The sequence below is a fragment of the Anopheles gambiae genome, chromosome 2 (assembly GCF_943734735.2).
Source record: "Anopheles gambiae chromosome 2, idAnoGambNW_F1_1, whole genome shotgun sequence".
Lineage (NCBI taxonomy): Eukaryota > Metazoa > Arthropoda > Insecta > Diptera > Culicidae > Anopheles > Anopheles gambiae.
The window spans coordinates 9264810-9282917 of NC_064601.1; the positions used below are offsets into that span (position 1 = coordinate 9264810).

The window sequence follows — 18108 nt, forward strand, 5'->3', positions numbered from 1 at the left end:
TCTGGACATGGCTACGTGACTGATGACAGGCAGCTCGTCCCGTGCGTGACATCACTCCATTGTCGAAGTCTGACAGTAACCGCGCGACTGCTGCTGCTGCTGCTGCTGGTTTGGTACAGAAATAGTTTGTGTTTGCATGTCCAATGCCAGAATCGTACGGGAATCGTTTGCACCGTTTCTTCTAGCTTCCATCGTTTATTTATTCGTTTCACTCTATTTCTGAACAAATAGAACAGAATGGAGCTGCTGCTGTCCAGCAAAGAAAAAGATGAGCACTTGAAAACTAATGCTCTTGTGGCTAGTGGCCAGCAACTCACACCGCCCGATTGCTGTCCATCGTAAAGCGTCGTATTTATCGGCCGTGTACCGATGAGGCAACAAATGCCATAAACTCCCTTCCACCCTCCCTTCTGCTGGTGGTCGATATCCCGCTTTCGCAGGCACGACATTTTGATTTTGACATAAAGCGCAGGGATAAATCGATTGGCTTTTAGAATACAATTCATCTTCAACCCATTACGCGCACGAGAATCAAGCGGAAGCAGCTGACGGTCGGGCTTCGAGTAAACAGTGCCTCTGCACGGGGCACGTTTGTCGTTGGCTTGCGGCGGAGATGCGGGACACGATGATAATGTCACCCAAGTGCTTGACGGCGCGTACTTCAGATTATGGGTTGCACTTATACCGTCACCGAACACTTCTTCCATTCGTGCGTTAGAAGTGCACGAAGAATGATGGAGAATAAATTTTGAATCGATCGTTTCTATCGATTCTCTTGGCGTTACCGATGCTGCCTATTGATGCGCTTTCATATGCTGACATTTTATTTCAGCAGAGCGAAAATAAGAGCGAATTGAAGGATGATGTTCTTCTGATTGCCCAGTTATTGTAACCCGAAAGACGACCGTCTGGGTGCTTCCACTGTACTGTGCGAACTCTTAAAATGTGTTTTAATAATGGTGAGATGATGTAGTATCTTAGCAACAAGCAACAAATATGATCCGTTTAACAGAGAGATCGATAGGGCCTTGAGATTAATTTTACCACAAACACTCACGAACATTTTTGCTTATCATGCAACCGAATGCGAATGTGGTATTAGATAACTCCTTCATCGCCACATCATGTTTATCTCGGGCTCCACCTCCTACACGAAGCAAAAAAAAGCATGGTGATAAATCATAACTTATCTCCCTTCGATTGAACAGTCACAACGGGATGGTTCAATCAGTGCGCTCACATCGTGCGCCATTCAAAGCGTACCACACCACGTGGAAGAAATATGAATCATTTCAAAATGTTTACATAACATGTGTTGACACTTCGATCAAAACATGGCAGGTTATCATGCTACCTGCAAAAATGCCGCAATGTTCTATTCGGTAATCATATGAAACATTTCTATGGTCGTATCTTTATGACCGGATCAGATGGACCCGGTTCACCGGCAGCACAAAGTCCGCTGAAGCAAACAAAGCTCATCCTGCACCCCTTTAATACATTGCGAACAGTACTCGAGATCCTGCAAGAACACAGCCAAAAGATTAACGATCGCTCCAGTGCAGTTTGTGCAGTGTTTCGGCAAACACTTTTGCTTTGCGTGTGAATGGCTACCAATGCACATGCAGCCAGAGTTCGTTCCACTATCATCTGAAGCACGATGTCACGTGCGCCCAGAAGGGGGGTAATGCTTCCCCATGCCCTTTTCCGCCAATAGAACCCGCAAAGAAATGAGTCCGCACGATAACATTCCAACAAGAATGGAAGGGGCGACAGAATAAAAAAAAGCGAACACACACACATTCATCCATTCTCACCTCATACCGTCACGCGTGTGGTGTGGTCTCGGACCGTTTTGTCCGGACCGGACCAGATAAGCGGCAGTAGGTTCCGCCCGACTGAAGTGGTGATACACAGAGCCTGCACACTGCAGCAGGAATCAATATTTGGGATCACCTTGCCGCCCCAATCCACCCAACACAGGTAGTCAAGTCCTACAAGCTCCCTGTGCACTCTGTTGTGGTTCTGCTACGAAATCTTGAACAAACCCTGTCGTCTCTTCCGAAAGAGGGCGAATGCTTATCAGGCGCGGCCCATCATCATAATCATCACCGTGTGTCTGGAGGGGCCCACCTACGGGGTGGACAGTATTTGTTATCGCGCAAAGGGAACGCACTTTGTCGCCCTTCGTTTGCTGGACGAACTCGGTTCTGCACAACATTCGGGTTTGTTATACCGGTCACGACGGAGGTCACTATATACAAGTGAGAGCGCGAGCGCGCGCGCCAGTGTTTTGAGTCCCTACATATCATCGCTACTGAGGGGGCATTTGTTGTTTTGTTGATGTTTGCTTGTTGTTTTTTTCCCGTCTTACTAAAATTGCTTGTGAAATCGCTGAATAGAGTGGAGTGGATACAGTGACAAAGGAGTGTGCATGATTGAAGAAAGCAAAAGTACACAAATTCGTGAAGCTCGTATTCTGGGTGAAGCGTAGATTAACCCAGTAAAGTGGTCTCTAGTATCCTACCGTATAACTTGGGGCCTAGAATTTCGGCACTGATTGCAGTTTAGTTAATGTGTTTGTGTAAAACAACAACAAATAAATTGTGTGTGTGACCTTGAATGTGTGCTTACGGAGTTTCTGCGAAACGAACGGGCACAACACCGAACGATGGAAAAGCCAAAGAAGATTAAAAGTCACTTATCTAAATTTAAGGAGCACTACTGGTAAGAAAATCCGTTACGCCGTGTTATCTCAAATCGCGCAGACTGTGTTTATCCCTGTTCTATTGATGGTCGATTTTCGATAGAATGATTCATACGTGCCCACTCCCACTAGCGCCCTTAGGTCGTTTAATGTGATGTGTCATCTGGAAGAAGAAAAAACAATTATATTACTTTTCTACATCTTAGGCTAAAGCAACAACATCGCGATGTGTGTTATATAACTTGTTCGCAAGTATAAATTGTTGAATTTGCTTAAAATCAAGCGCCAGACCATCATCAGCGCTCATCCGAGCCAAACCTAATTATAAATCAGCTATCGGAGCTGGCGACCTAATTTGATTGAATTTTGTTGCGCTTTAAAAATGATAATATTGTTTTTTTGGTGGGGCTCCGTTATCAACCCCGAACTACCTACCAGAAAGGCTTTGGCTTGTAAGCCTCTCGGAACGATGCAACCAAAACTCGCAGTGCGCAAAGGCTGGAAAAGAAACCTTATTCTGAGATAGAGGGTGTGTTACCTTTTGCAGATTAGATGGACGGCCGAAAAATGTCAGGAACTGGAACCAAGGGCATACAAAATGAAATTTGTTTGCTGCCTAGCTTGTCAAAATCAGGTCATTGTGAGGATTTTCAAATTTCTTTTCCTCATGAGATAATCATCAATGTTTGTTTATAATTTGCCAAAAGATTGGATCACCCTTTACTTGATGAGTTTTGCTCTTAGTTGTAGAATTAGGACCTTCGTTGTTTTATTGCGTTGTGTTTAATAATTAACATTTATTTTCGCTCCTTATGTTCACTCCTTTCCAATTTACAGCTAGCGCAATTTTCCAGTGTATTAATTATCATTTTTTGTTTGTTTTTCTTTATCTGTTTATTTCATCCGTTCTCTACTGTACGTGTCCTGCATCCCATTGCCTGCACTCCTTGCTCCCTTTCCACGTTTGGCGCCCGACTGTCTCTAATGGCACGAATGTAATCTATCCTGTCGTCTGTGTGTGTTCGTGTTGCATTCGTCGTCGATTTTTGTTTCACTGGCGCACAGGACTCGTAGAGCTAGTCAGGATGTGATACTGTCGAAAAGCTCCGATACACTCAGTAGCCCGCCATACCGAAGGTTAGTTTTATTTGATTTATGTTTTTTTTTTCGATTTTATGTTCAATTTTTCATTTATTTCAGTTATTTTTTTAAGCACCTTACGATCGCTAACGATCGGTTTTCGTTACCGTTTTAACACCTTAACACACAAACCACTAATTTGATTGATTGATTGGGTATTGTTAAAGCATTGAACTGCCGAAAAATGGGCAGCTCTGCACGAGCAGGGTGGAGGTCTAACAATAATGTATGATCATAAATTTGTTTAACGCCACGTTTCTTCGACAACTACTACACAACGCCGGCAACTACGGTTGTTGTTTACTACTGGCCGAAACATTCTTAGCTTCCGCACAAGCGCCTGACACGCAATTTGCCTTCTTGATGTTGTTGCCCACAACGCGTGGTTCACGTGATGATGGTGGCCGGCTTCCCCGGTGTCACTATTTTCGGCCAGCATCGAATGCGGTGCGATGCTCTATCTTAAGTCTATTTTTATCTGTCACTCCGCTTGCCGCAACGCAACGATGCGTGATTCATGAAGGGACTGGAGTTAAGAAGGGGCCCTTTTCAGTTGACCCTTTGAGTGTGATGATGGATGGATTGTAACGGAGTGCCACAACAGAACAACAATAACAACAACAACAACAATAACAACAACACCCAGCGATCAACAGACAGTATCGCTGTGTTAACCTTCACCTGGAAGTGGGTCTCTCGCACACTGCCGCTTCCCGTTGGTGAAGAAAAATATATGATTCGATCAAACGTAAGCCGCTAACCGATCGCACGCTAGGTAGCTACAGATGTTCGGCGATTTATCATCATGTTTTTGCTTTGTTTACTGCAACCTCGTAACAAAGCTTCGGCACACGACACTTCCTGCGAGCAGCGGCGACACGATAGAGAGGTTCGTGTGTATAAAATCGTTTTCAAACGTTCATTTCGAACGTTTCCTAGCATTCGATTTATTGGTTGCCCAATCCGATGAATCAAAATCGATTGAATGACCATTCGTGGGGGATGCCGGTTGATGGTCAACCGTTAACACCACAGCGTAAAGCTCTGTTGGACCAGTTGGCGCAATCTCTTGATTTATGTGTGTTTGTGGTGGTTTGCCAGATTTGTTTCTTTTGTTGGTTGAACACATTGAATGATTGAAAGTGTGTAAATGAATTGGAACATTGGACTTTGAAGATCATCAATATTAGTAGTAAGAAATAGCACAACGCACAGATACTCATTAACAAATTCAGCAGATTGAAAGACGTGATAAACCGTATCGCTTAATTGCATAACATTACTTTCGTTTGTTATTGATTCAGTCAGTGCGTTTAATTTCGTGCGAGTTTCATGGTCCCACGTCCCCATGTGTGTACTAATTAGCCAAATTCGTTGTCCAAAATCGAGTACATTCGAGGGGAGAGGACGGATGGGGCACCACTACAACCCAAGGGCACGTTTCGTAACGTGCGTTACATTGCGTGTGCGGTATTGTATGTCGTGCAGTGTAACACTAAACAAAACTACGAATGACTATGTGCTTTTTCCCTTGCCGTGTGACACGGTTAACAGAGAGAGAGCAGCACATTTTTTTGTTGTTTTATAGTAAGCCGTATCTTTCACCTTGACATTAAACACCATCCTCCGAAATGCGCTCGGGGTGCGTAACAGTGTGTCTAATCGAAAACAATTGCAATACACACCGCCGCGGGGTAAAAGTGTGAGGTTGGGTCGATCGATTTGTCGAATGACACACACTGTCAATAACCTTCGGGATTTGTTTACCACCCTTTGCAACGGGGTGTGTAATAATGTCTCGGATGGGGGTCTACTAATACCGCGCTCAGCTCCGTGCATAATTAGCTTCGGCCCCGCAAGGCACGGACGCCTGGAGCGGACGTATACCGTTCGAATGTACTTCCTTTCCACACTTTGGGAAACGTTGCCTATTTGCATATCCTGTGTGTGTGTGTTCTTCTACATATATGGCAGCATGGCGTAAGGCGGCAGAACCATGGCGAGTGTGGGATTGTGTCGAACCCTGTCCGGGCAAATGAAGCCATCGGGCAATAAAGCGTACAATGTCCTAGATACACTACAATTCAGACTACTGACTACTTCTGAGATGCTGAGCGTAAACTGAGGGCTGACAATGTGCAATGGGTGTTGGTTATGGTATGTTAGCAAGCTGTTGTTAAATCGGTTAAAAAGAACTTTAATCTTTTAACTGACTGACCAAGCCTAGCAATACAGTGTAAGGGCAGGTTGACAGCGAGGAAGTCATTACGCCAACAAGATGATAAAGTACAGACCATCTGATCTTGATATCCTAGCGACAATAATTCAACATTGAAAATTATATAAATCATAAACAATTTGTTTGAATACATTGTCAGAACTTCTTCTTCTTCTTCTTTGGCTCAACAACCGTTGTCGGTCAAGGCCTGCCTGTACCACTAGTGGGCTTTGGCTTTCAGTGACTAATTGATTTCCCCCCATAGCAGGATAGTCAATCCTACGTATGGCGGCACGGTCTATTTGGGGATCGAACCCATGACGGGCATGTTGTTAAGTCGTACGAGTTGACGACTGTACTACGAGACCGGCTCAGAACATTGTCAGAACAATCTTAAGTATTATTGGTGCTCTTCAAGCCGACAATCGACCCCGTACAGTCACCAACATTTAAATTCAGTTCACTTTTAAGTTTGAAGTGAACACAGCTGCTCCAGAACTTGCCCGCTTCATTAGAAACGTCTGCTCGTCTGCTTGCCGCTCGCTATTGCAAACCTTGAAAGTAAGAGGAAAGGTAACCCCTATTCAAGCTGATCTCATTTTGTTGAACAGATCTGCATTCGTTATGTCTAGTCATAAACGCAAAGATGTTCGACTATACAAGATCATTATTTTTGCTGTGGATGAAATTCAGTATAATAAACCTTTCTATCTTAAGATCATATTATCCGAACTGTAATCTTTTATGTATTATGATGTTTTTTAAGTAGCGCACACTACTTCAAATCTTTTCCTTAACTCACGGGTTGTTACGAAAACTTGTGAAAAACACAACTACAACGAAATGAAAATAGATTGCTCCATCTTCTCTCTCTGGAACGGTGGAACCCACTCGGGTCAACCTTTTTCCGGATAGGTTCAATGTCACTCGAATTTGCGGTTTTCGCTCCGCTCGATTGGCACCGGAATTGGGATCAATTTCCGGCCAATCGTCTGCAGTAGCGCTCCCTCGGTGTTTGGTGGTCGAAAGCGTGCAGCACTTTCGTTCCAGGTGGCCGGGGACAACCCAGTATGATGGACGCAATTGCTTGGAATCGGTGTTCGAATCGGTGTGGTGTGTGGTGCCGGGTGCTTTGAACTTGAAATTCTTCACCCATACGCAATGCCCGTTGGTGGTTGGATGTGCGCATATTACGCAGCTCGCACCTGAAAAAGGGCTTGCTTCGCTGCTGCCAACTGCTGCACCGGCAACCACCCTTAAACCGTACTCCAATCGGGTTTCCTACACATTTGTACACCTTCGGAGAGCAGCATGCCAAAATCGCAATCATGCGGAACAGTCGTAACACCGCTCTCGAAACCATAAGTAGTTGGAAAGGGCTCCGGAGGGTTTGGTGCGGACCGAAGCGTCTCCTACTCCGAGTGTCGTTGCTTGGTTGCTTTCGGTTCATTTCACTTTTTAAGGTATTAATTCCTTCCTTTGCTATGAGAACACTAATCGATGTGGTTGAGTCTGTAACGTCACGGATTGACAGATTTATCGTGCATAATTTAATTATAAGGCTGTGGTCAACCGTATCCAATCGATCCGTACGCTGCGACATGACCTCGAACAATGCTGACGACTTGATCGCTTTTAACGTCAGATGATAAGATCTTTCACTTTAATCAATAGACCTCCCTCGGTCGCAGACACTGTGTGTGTGTGACTTTGTCAGCCATAAACACACACACACACATATATACATACTCGATCAAACTTAGCGACTCCGCACATATATCATGTCAATCTACAACCAAAGTCCATCTATTTGTCTCGCCCTCATGATGCCGCCGCTTGTCGTAACTACAGCGTAAACTGCATTTTTCCACCATTCGGTGCCAGATGTTACGCTTCCTTTACAGGTCACAGTACTAAGCACACACACACACACGCGCGTAAAGGGGTACATATGTTCGCCTTCCCTTTCCTTAGTAGCTGGGCCTCACTAATGTGCGGTATCGATTGCGTTAAATCTACTACCGATACCGATTGTAGAGATTCTAGAGCCCACCACCGAGTAACCTTCGTCCTCCGGGGAGGGAAGTCCATGGTGGAGGTACAGTCGCAGGCATGTCCTACGACAACGCCATACATCAGCGGCATCCACTGTGTAGTAGAGTTCGAAGCTACTGATCGTGTCAAATTTGTGTTATAATTATCTTGATTCACGCCACCCGCTAGCCATCAGGTGTTGTTGCCCTTCTCTCTCTCTCTCTCTCTCTCTCACACTCTCGATAGCTGACGTCGGGACACTGGCGCAGTGGCACACAGCAGAGATTGGCAAGTGCGGTGCGACAACGTTCACTGACTGTCATTCATTCCATTTTAAAAAGCACACTGGTTCGAAGCCTGCAGCTATAATAGTGCTGATTTCATCTCTCAACTCAGTACTCGCTGTCAAAGACCCCCGTCGTGCCTCCTCTAGTGTAAATCAGCCCAGTAAGTCAATGGAGCTTTCTGCGCAGGTTTTCTGTCGGCGAGGGGAAGCGCACAAATGCACCCAGAGACACCAACCAGCTAGATCCCCCCCCCCCCCCCTTCCATCCTGTGTAGAGGAAGGGTAGGTAAATGGAAGCAGAGCAAGTGAATGCGTACGACAAGTTAATCGTGCCCTACCGGAAGCATTCATTCTGGTTTAATGTGGTGCAAAAGTTTTCCTTGATGGCCGCGTATGGTATTTTCTCTCCAGCCCTACCCCTCCACCAGCCCTCATATCCATTGAAATAGTGACCACGAACAGTCACCGCCACCAGGTCACTGGCTCATGAGATGTATGTTTGTCTAGGCAAAAACGGAAGAGATGATGCGGGCCGTGATCACAGCCAACGAACGATGAACTATCGGCACTGCTCGATAGATGAATAGGTATCGGATGCGTAGTTGTTGGAGCTCAGCTTCACTGGAAGTTGATTTGAAACCTACACCTATAGTGGCTGTGCTGCTTCTCGGCGGCGACAAAGCATTAGTGGAGGAATTTTACCCGACTAAAGTCACACTTGCCAGGCGGATGCCATGATTTATGAACCTCGATGTGGCCGTTCAAGGAGAGAGATGCGAAAGGGAGATCTTGCCATTCGCGCGACAATGGAGGTCGTGTCGCGGCATATTGCTGGTGATTCGTCAAGAAGATTTTACAGCTTGTGGAGCAGAGCACGGGTGGATGTTTGGTGTGTGCCTGCTGCGACACTATAAATCAAGTTCATAGACATGGTTTTTTTGCTTAACTATGAAAGCAGCATGAGGTTTGACAGGGTTGAAAGGTAACTTGCAAGAAGCGGTGAGAAACGATACAGTAATGTTTACCCTATTTGAATACCCATAACTCCCCCTTTCGGGTAGTCGCGAGCAGGATTGTCGCGAAAAGGCAAACAGCTGCTTCTGTCGAACATTTACTCTCTTAAAGTGGAGCCTAAGTAGCAGGTGTCACTATTAATGTCAAATGTGACATGATGGCAGTTATTGCATTAAAGTTTACTCCTTAGTATGTGATGTACATCGGGGCACAGTGATCGATTATAAGTTAAATCGTAAATGCCCTCGAAACTGACACTCAGTTCCTATGAAATGTAAAGTTTAGGTATGATTTAAAAGTCGTCTGAATAGTATTAATGGAATAATATACATATACCAGTATTTTTCAGAACCTTCCGTTGTTAGTAATTGTAATGATTGTGTTTGTGCATACTATCTACACTATAAACGTGATAAATCTATTATCATTTCATCGTCCACTATTATCAGTCCATTGCGTATTTACTATGTATAACCGCATACTGTAAAGCCTGCAGCTATCCGGTCATGGTACAAATAACGACCAAAAAGACTCCAACCGCATAAAGGTACAGGATAGGAAACAAAGCAGCAGTGTTCGTTGTAATTATCCAATTAGCAAGTGTGACAACTTGCTCCTGTCCGGTCACTCTATTAGCCATGGTTCGCTTTTCGCATCTGTTCGACCAGAGACGGGCATTTCGTGAGCTTTTAATTCTGCGCATAATCGAACCCGATTCCTGTGTCGATTAACATGTGATCGGTTTTGTTTGCTATCCATCGAAGTGAACATGATAAAAATAGAAATTTAGCGCACCAACAGTAAAAAGCGGGGACGACACATTTCGCGGCTGTTAATTCAAATGGCGATAATTTAATTATCTCAAACTGTAATTAGCTATATTTAGATGTTCTAGAACGGCAATTTTCGCACTTCATGCATTACTAACAAGTCTGTTTGATTATGCTTTGGCCAAACCTACCATGGGGAAAAAGAAATTGTTTTTACTTTATTGACCGTAGCCATACGTGTATGTGACTATCTTAATCTATCATAAATTTATTCCCGCCAAGTAGACAGCGCAAGTAAGTAGTAGATGGTAGTAAAAGTGTTTAGTTCGCTTTTAATTGCTAATATTACTCCAAGCACGTACAATAAAGCCCGCGCGCCTCGCCCCATAGATCCTGCACGTGTGTGGTAGACTATGTATGCCTGTTGTTCTGTGTTACCTGTCCTGTGATTTACCCTCCTGCGGGGGGTGTGTGTGATCTTATCGAACGATTTGAATCACAAGCCTGATAGAGTGGGAGAAGAACAAAAAAAACAGACAAAATCTTTACTGTCCATTTAAGTGAATTATGGTACGACCGTTTTACGACCCGGCAGTACAGCATTGTCGCGAATGGCCCAAGTAACGTGCCGTTCGTGCCGTTTTGGTTGGCATTCGAGATACATACCAGTGTGTGCCCAGTGAATAATATCTTTTCTTCTTTTTTCTTTTTTCTCGTTACTCACCAAAACAGGAGCAAATCCAGGAGTGTCGATCATGGACTGGCCGCACCGTTCGATCTAGACTCGCTGCGCTCAAAGGTTGAGGGTAGATTCGAAAGCATCGATCGACTATCAAAAGGTAATTTCTGTTTGCATCATGTGTGGTGTCCGCTGTAGCTTTAGAACCGTTTGAACCAAAAACCATAAATGGTTCACGATGGCAAACAAGAAAGAAAAGACCCGCCCATTGCGCCTCCGTTCTATGTGTCCTGCACACAATGTTTAGCCACCCAATGCTGCGGTGGCATAAGCACCACCAGCAATCAATAAATAAACATAAAACAGATTCCTCGCAACTAGTGCAACTTTGTTGCGCTTGCCAGCCAGCCAGCTCCTGCTACATGGCTTTCACACTGCTGCGCACCCACTTCGGAATCAAGGCTGAGCGCCGAAACTATCATCCCTTAAGTGGCGAGAGCGGTGCTCCTTACTCTCCTCCAGCGGGCTTTATTTACATTTGCCGCGTTGCTCTTATGCTCTGCGCTGCGCTCGATCTTCTTACATTGTTTCAAACAAATATGAGCTTCTTTAAAGACAGAGTATGCTTTTGTCAGCAGATTTATCAAAAATCTCACTCAGTTGTGTGTGGCGTCAGTGTGTGGGCTTCGAGCGGAAAGTGAAAACGTACAAACAATTCTTGCTTTGCTGCTGGCCATCCCGAAGGGTCCATACGATCCGTATTGTTTGACGAGTGAAGACGGGTCGCTAAGCTCCCGGGCGTTCCCAACCATTCGTGGGTGCAGAGATGCAACGAAAAACGTTTATACTGTGTCGCCGGGAAAAGCCGTTGCTGCAGTACGCATTTATCGTTGTCTTTACGAAACGGCTGAACTGCTGCACGCCGTTGCTGCGCATTGACCCATCGTACAGCTTGTGGAGCTTTCAGCAGCCAAATCAGCAGCGTTCCAGCCCAAGCCAGCAAGGTTTAATGGACATCACTTTCCCTACTTGCCATATGTGGTTAAATGTTTCGGTGAACTGTTTTCGATTTACACTACAAATAGCTCTAATTTCCCGCTTTTTCCTCTTCCCGCAGATGGCGAAAAGAAGCGCTCGATGCCCACGATACCCACCATTACGTACACAGTGAAGGACCGGGACACGCTGACATCGGTGGCGGCCCGCTTCGATACGACCCCGTCAGAGCTGACGCAGCTGAACCGTTTGGCCAGTTCGTTCATCTACTCCGGGCAGCAGCTGCTCGTGCCGGACAAAAATGCCAAAGCGAGCGCGGATGGCGAGTCCGATGCTAGCACGGAACGTTCCTCCAACAGTCCCACCGATGGTCGCCGCAAGGGCTCACAGGAAGATTTGTCCCAGGACGAAAAAGGTACGCCATCTACAGCGCAATATATCGTGCAAAGCTGTGAAAAAATCATTCCTACGAGTTTTCTATTCACCAACCGGTTTGAACGAACCAGCTCCCACTGTGGTGCTCATTGGCCCATAGTGCGGGAATATACTGTGGGTTTGCTGTTTTCGCTCGCGTTGCACGAGCGAAATGACGGGCGAAAAACGCTGCTTCGCGGCTGTCAAAACCACGTGTGTGTATTGGTGTGTGTATTGTATTCTCTCTAGGGTGTGTTGTTGTCCACGCAGCTGTTGTCGATATAATTTTGCAACCCGAGGGTGCATTCGATGCGGTGCGAATTTGTTTGTGAATTGTGTTTGGAATTGCACTTTCCTAAAATTGCGTCCCACCGAGCTGGATGACGGTCTGGCACTGTTGCCTTCACGCCATTAGAGAAGAGTCAGACCGACGTCAGCGGGTCGGTCTCGGTTTGTCCATGGGCAAAGTGCGGGAATCGGTGTAAATATTTGATCAAATGTTGAAAACGGTGGTGTTTTGCAAGAATGGAGGTAAGTGTGGGATGGAAGATATTACGTGTGCTATACACTATCGATGCCACAAGCACGGTGGTTAGTAAATGCTTTTTCGTTTTAGAGCAAATGGTGTGTATGTGTGTTTTTATCGCAGAACGGAAATGCATCCGTTGTAATTTCGTTGTGCTAATTTGCCCATGTGCAGTACACAGATGATGTTTCTGAGATTGTATTTCATTTGGAAATGATTTTAATTTCATGTTTTATGTATTCAAAACACGTTTGAAGATTATCCTAGCATTGAATGTAGGAAAATTATGGCAGTGCACCATTCCCTGTTACTAAAAGAATACTAAATATTTATTAGTTGCCATTTAAACTGATAAACAACACTCTCCGATACAAGCAGCACAGTATTGAATCACATGAGAATTTCGATATTGCCATTAAAACTCCATTACAGCTCACATCCAAACCGCAAGCGACAGGGAGAGGGCGAATTATAAGTCTTTAAAACAAAAGTCGCATTAATTATTAAGGCTTTGCTAATTGTTCGTAATGTTGTTTCCCATTCTGCTGAAACGTATTGCCAGTACTGCCGCAATGGCATTCAAAAAAGATTTGGCGGCATTGTAGCCCCTGCCCCACATGACGAACCGAGTGTGACAACAATGATAAGAAAAAACTGGAACCATTTGCTCACCAACACACGCATGCAAAGCCGATAGCGCAATAAGAATCTTTGCGGGATTGTGTTAATTGTGCCTTCCCACACAAATGCAACTCATATACCACGTCGCACAGTCCGCCGGCAGCCGCCGGATCATCGTTGTTGGTTGGTTGGTTGGTTGGGTGCCGGTTGTGTTTGTAAAGCTTCCGTGCTGTGATCGTCGTACGTACACTGTTACCCTGCTGCGGATTGCCCAATAGAGACCGGCGGTGACAGATGCGACAGATGCGCTAGTTCGCCCGCCCAGTAATGTAGTGCGGCGTGGTGCGCAAATCATAATCAAATGATTACTGCCGCTCGGATCAGACGAGTGAAGACAATTGTGTAGTGTCTGTTTGTGTAGTGCATTATAATTCAACCAATACCGATTGAATGATTGTTGGAGGAAAGGTGCAATATGGATTCATGGACAATGGATTTTGGAGTTAACTTTTTGCGCGACAAGCTATCAGGTTTGTTACAGGAGATGCGATTGTTGATCTTTGCATCGGTGTGTTTGCTTTGCTGCTGACGACATTAACTGTTCGCCTCCAGGTTGGTGGGCTATGTTGACACATCCACAAAGCGCTGTGTCTGAGATGAACGAGGTTTCTTTGCTTCTCCAAGCTTAAGGTTCCGCTAAAAGTGGAACAAAATAGTGAATCACTCTGTACAGTACCGACACGCTTATCACGCTTAACACTACCCGCGAACACTATCCAACGTGATACTAATATCTCATATCTGCTCCGTTTTTCTTTTTAGATTTGCTGGAAGGACTTCGCCCGGGCTCGCCGAAGCCGGGCCACATCGAGCGCGTCGCCTCACCGAACACACAGAGCGGTGGCGCCGGCGGTGGTGGCGGAGGCGGTGGTACGGCCGGCACGGCAGCCGGCGGTGCCGATGACGATGATCCCGTCACCATCCAGCGCTTCCTGAAGATTAACGTGCGGCACATCACCGACGGGCAGGGTGTGGTGGGTGGCGTACTGCTCGTCACCCCGAACGCCGTCATGTTCGATCCGAACGTGTCGGACCCGCTAGTCATCGAGCACGGGCCGGAAAGCTACGGCGTGATTGCGCCGATGGAGTTCATCGTGAACGCGGCCATATTTAACGACATTGCCCATATGCGCGTGCAGGGTGCGACCGGTGGCAACGAGACGGCGGAGAAGGCCGAAATCTACCATCCGGTGCCGGTGGAGAAACCGTGCTCGCGCTGCGACACCCACTCGCCCGGCAAGGATTCGCTGCTGGTGAAGGACGAAACGTTCCCGGAGCTGGGCGTCGGCTCGGTGGAAGGGTGCGACGATCAGGAGTCGATCTGCTCGAGCAACGAGCGGGACGGGGACGCATTTCCGAAAGCGTTCGAGCGGGACCTGGTGACGCCCAACAACCTGCAGCGCCTGCACGGCGACTCGACGGAGAGCGGTGGCAGCTCGGTGGAGCCGAAAGCGTCCTCCACCGAGCCGCCCCTCTTCCTGTCATACGATCGTGACTCCTCCCAGTCTCACACGCCCAACTCCCTCGACCACAGTGCCGGTGCTTCGAACGAGCAGCAGCAGCAGCAGCAGAAGCAGGCAGGCGATAAGACTGACCAAACCAAGACCAACAGTATCTTAGAGGATCCCACCATGCGCTCCCTGGAGGAGCGGCGGAGAAGCCTACTCGACCAGCACTGGGCAATCCCCAGCAAGGACAGGTTAGCAAACGGGTTCATTTTGGTTGCTGATCCATTGCCTCCATCATACACGTCATCACAGCACAAAACACAGTATTGCATGTTATGATTTCATTGGTAAAATTTACTAACAACATTCCTAAGGTGATAAAGCGATTGGTAACACACAGTAAAGGATTTGTTGGTGACTCTCGCGTAACCACAATCACCGACAAGCACAATCTAACACTGGGATGAGTAATTTAAATTGGTTTAAAAAGTTTGTTCTACCTAAGGAAATTGTTACAATTTTTCCATGTTTTTTCTCGATTTTATTTTCATCGTTTCTGCTTTTGTTTCCGTTTCTCCCGCATCCCAATTTCACCGTGCGCCCCCTCATTCCCATCATACAACATACCTCTCCCGCATCATGCTTCCATTCTGCGCTGTTACATTTGCTCCTTACCGGAGAGCGTATAGATTAAAGTGTTATTGCGATCAATCATCATCTCGAAGATCTCTGGACGACGAGGAGGCGGCAAGCACCGGCAGCGGAGCTACGGCCACATCCTCCTCCACGGCTGGCGCCGGCTCGATCGGCGGTGGTGCAACGGGAGGCGCCCACGGTGCCCACCACGCCCCGATAGCGCCGATCGCCGAGGCAGCCGGTGACGGGCAGCTGGTGAAGCAGTCGTGCCACGATTCCGGCATCGATATCCGTGACCCGGCCCACGGCTCCTCACTGACGACGGGTGCCACCGGGGGCAGTGGCAGCAGTGCGGCCAGCTCGGTCGCCAGCATCCCCATTGTGGCGCCGATCGCAGCGAAAAAAGTGTACAGCGATGCGGACATCGTGCTGAGCGCGGACTGGGTCCCACCGCTCACGATTGCACCGACCCACCTGCACGACAGCTCGCCACGCAGCAGCAGCTCGCTGGTGTCGTCCGCACACCAGAGCACCCTGTCCACGCTGACGTCCGATGCCGGTGGCCGGAAGAAGACGTCCAGCGTGAGCTTCAGCGTGGACGAGCACGATGCGCACGGTGCTACCGGTCCGGCCGGATCCGGATCGCTCGATAAGGGTGGCGAAACGAAAAAGAACAAGGTAGGTGTATCATTCAAGCCGTGCAATTTCTGTGTTGGAGAACTAACGGATGTATTTTTGGCTTGTTTTAGATGCTAAAGCGGCTCTCCTACCCACTGGCCTGGGTTGAAGGATTGACGGGCGAAGGTGGCAGCAGCAGCCACAAGTCAGATTCGATTGAATCAGCACCCAACACCGGTGACTCTAATCAGAGCGTATTTTCAAAAGTATTTTCCAGGTAGGTCCAGCGTAATGTTTGCGCACGGCGAACGAATACTTTTATTTTCTTAAGATTTGGTTTTGATGCACAGTTTATACAAGCAACGAACACTTCTTCATAATACCGACTTGCTACTGAAGCAAAGGGTGTGCTGCAGTATGCGTGCAGTATCACAGCACTTTGTCCAAACTTTTCTTAACTTAACTTTTCTTACAATTCCGATCACCACAACCAGCACACATATTTCGGTTTCAATATTTTTACCACACTAACTGAACACGTTTTATTAACTTTACGTTATGTTTAAAGTGCACATTTACCAGGCCGGTGCGATTCGTAAGCACGTACGGCAGGTTCTTTTTCAGTTTGAGGTTTTTTCTTGTTTTTTTTTGCCAATTATTGTTGTTTTTGGTTTCCGAGCAATTATGGCTAAACTTATTACTAATTCCTCTACTTGTAAATTGATGCCAAATTCCCTTCACGTTCGTACCATTTTCTATCTTTCTGGAAAATCACGTCACACAAAAAAAAAACCTAACCTATACTTCGAAACGAAAAAGCTCACCCATCACATTGGTTTCGGAGCTGGGCGGAAATTTGTTTTTGTCCAAGACGCCATCGGAAGACTCCGGGGGCTCGCCGGTTCCGCCACTGACACCGCACGAGGCGCAAACAGGGGGGTCGGTTACGGCCGGGTAAGACTTTGTACTTCCATCCATACGACTTACGAACGCCAAACCCCCGAAAGCATAATAGCCTAACCCTATTACGTCACTCTCTTTCGCTGTCGTATGTTCTCTGTGCCCTTTTGTTTCACTCTCTTTCACACTATGCTGTCTTCTGTACATATTTCTTTCTCACCTTTGTTCGATGTTGAAACACTTCTCACACTTCCTCGACTGGATGACTGCCACTAGGCAATTTCGGTTGAGATTATGATTTTACTGTTTATTGATGTGTTTGCCATCTTCACAATGTGTGTCGTTTTTTTCAGTTGTGGTATTTTAATAGCTCAATATAGTTGTTATAATTTCATATCTTATCACCATCCTGCTTGTGATCATCGAAAAGATGAAAAGGATGACATGATAACGACAGACTACTGCGTCGTCCTATCCTCTGTTTTGCTTCCACTGTCCTCGATCGATAGGATCGTGCTCATTTTTGTTTGCTTACGATCGATTTTTAATCCCAAGTTGTCCTTGACAAACCGAACCGTATTTCAAAACCGTGTTTTGTTGCCATTTATGTAGGAATTAATGTAATCAGCTGGCGACTATCCAGATCGTGGAACATTTTTGCGTTCAACAAACACTATTCCCTTACGTTCTCGTGTGTAAAAAGCGCGAACAAAGGACGACGTTCTCTGTTCATTGTGTAGTTGTATTTGTCGTAGTGTCCATATAGTGCCAAACTATTTCAACACACCTTTTGAATGTGTTATGCCTGTAGAGTGTATGCTACTAGCGGAACTAGCCAGTAAAATGCGTACAGTAATCCGCACTGTTTACTAATCTGTTTCCTTCGCCAATTCCAGACGATCATCGATCGGTACATTCATTCGCCAGCATCCCTCTGAGGGTAGCGCGAACAAGCAGAAGCCGGCGCCACCGAAACTGGACTACCGTTCAATGGTGTCCATCGACGATATGCCAACACTGTTCGTCAGCTTTGATAGTAAG

The 18108-nt window shown here is 46.4% G+C and overlaps 1 protein-coding gene across 44 annotated transcripts in view; it reads left to right on the forward strand.

Annotated features, from left to right (window-relative positions):
* LOC1281423 (TLD domain-containing protein 2) overlaps positions 1 to 18108 on the forward strand; it is a 107647-nt gene that overhangs the window by 63278 nt on the left and 26261 nt on the right. For 9 of the 44 annotated variants that reach the window (XM_061646543.1, XM_061646544.1, XM_061646545.1 and 6 more), the window contains 8 exons: positions 3773 to 3844; positions 10902 to 11008; positions 11966 to 12259; positions 14228 to 15164; positions 15603 to 16227; positions 16299 to 16444; positions 16987 to 17121; positions 17964 to 18103. In XM_061646543.1, the coding sequence (XP_061502527.1) occupies positions 3773 to 3844; positions 10902 to 11008; positions 11966 to 12259; positions 14228 to 15164; positions 15603 to 16227; positions 16299 to 16444; positions 16987 to 17121; positions 17964 to 18103 (2456 nt within the window). Of the gene's footprint in view, positions 1 to 2209; positions 2728 to 3772; positions 3845 to 10901; positions 11009 to 11671; positions 11853 to 11965; positions 12260 to 12482; positions 12790 to 13510; positions 13936 to 14227; positions 15165 to 15602; positions 16228 to 16298; positions 16445 to 16986; positions 17122 to 17963; positions 18104 to 18108 lie in introns of those variants that run through there. The other 35 variants (XM_061646548.1, XM_061646547.1, XM_061646541.1 and 32 more) reach the window with 17 other exon arrangements.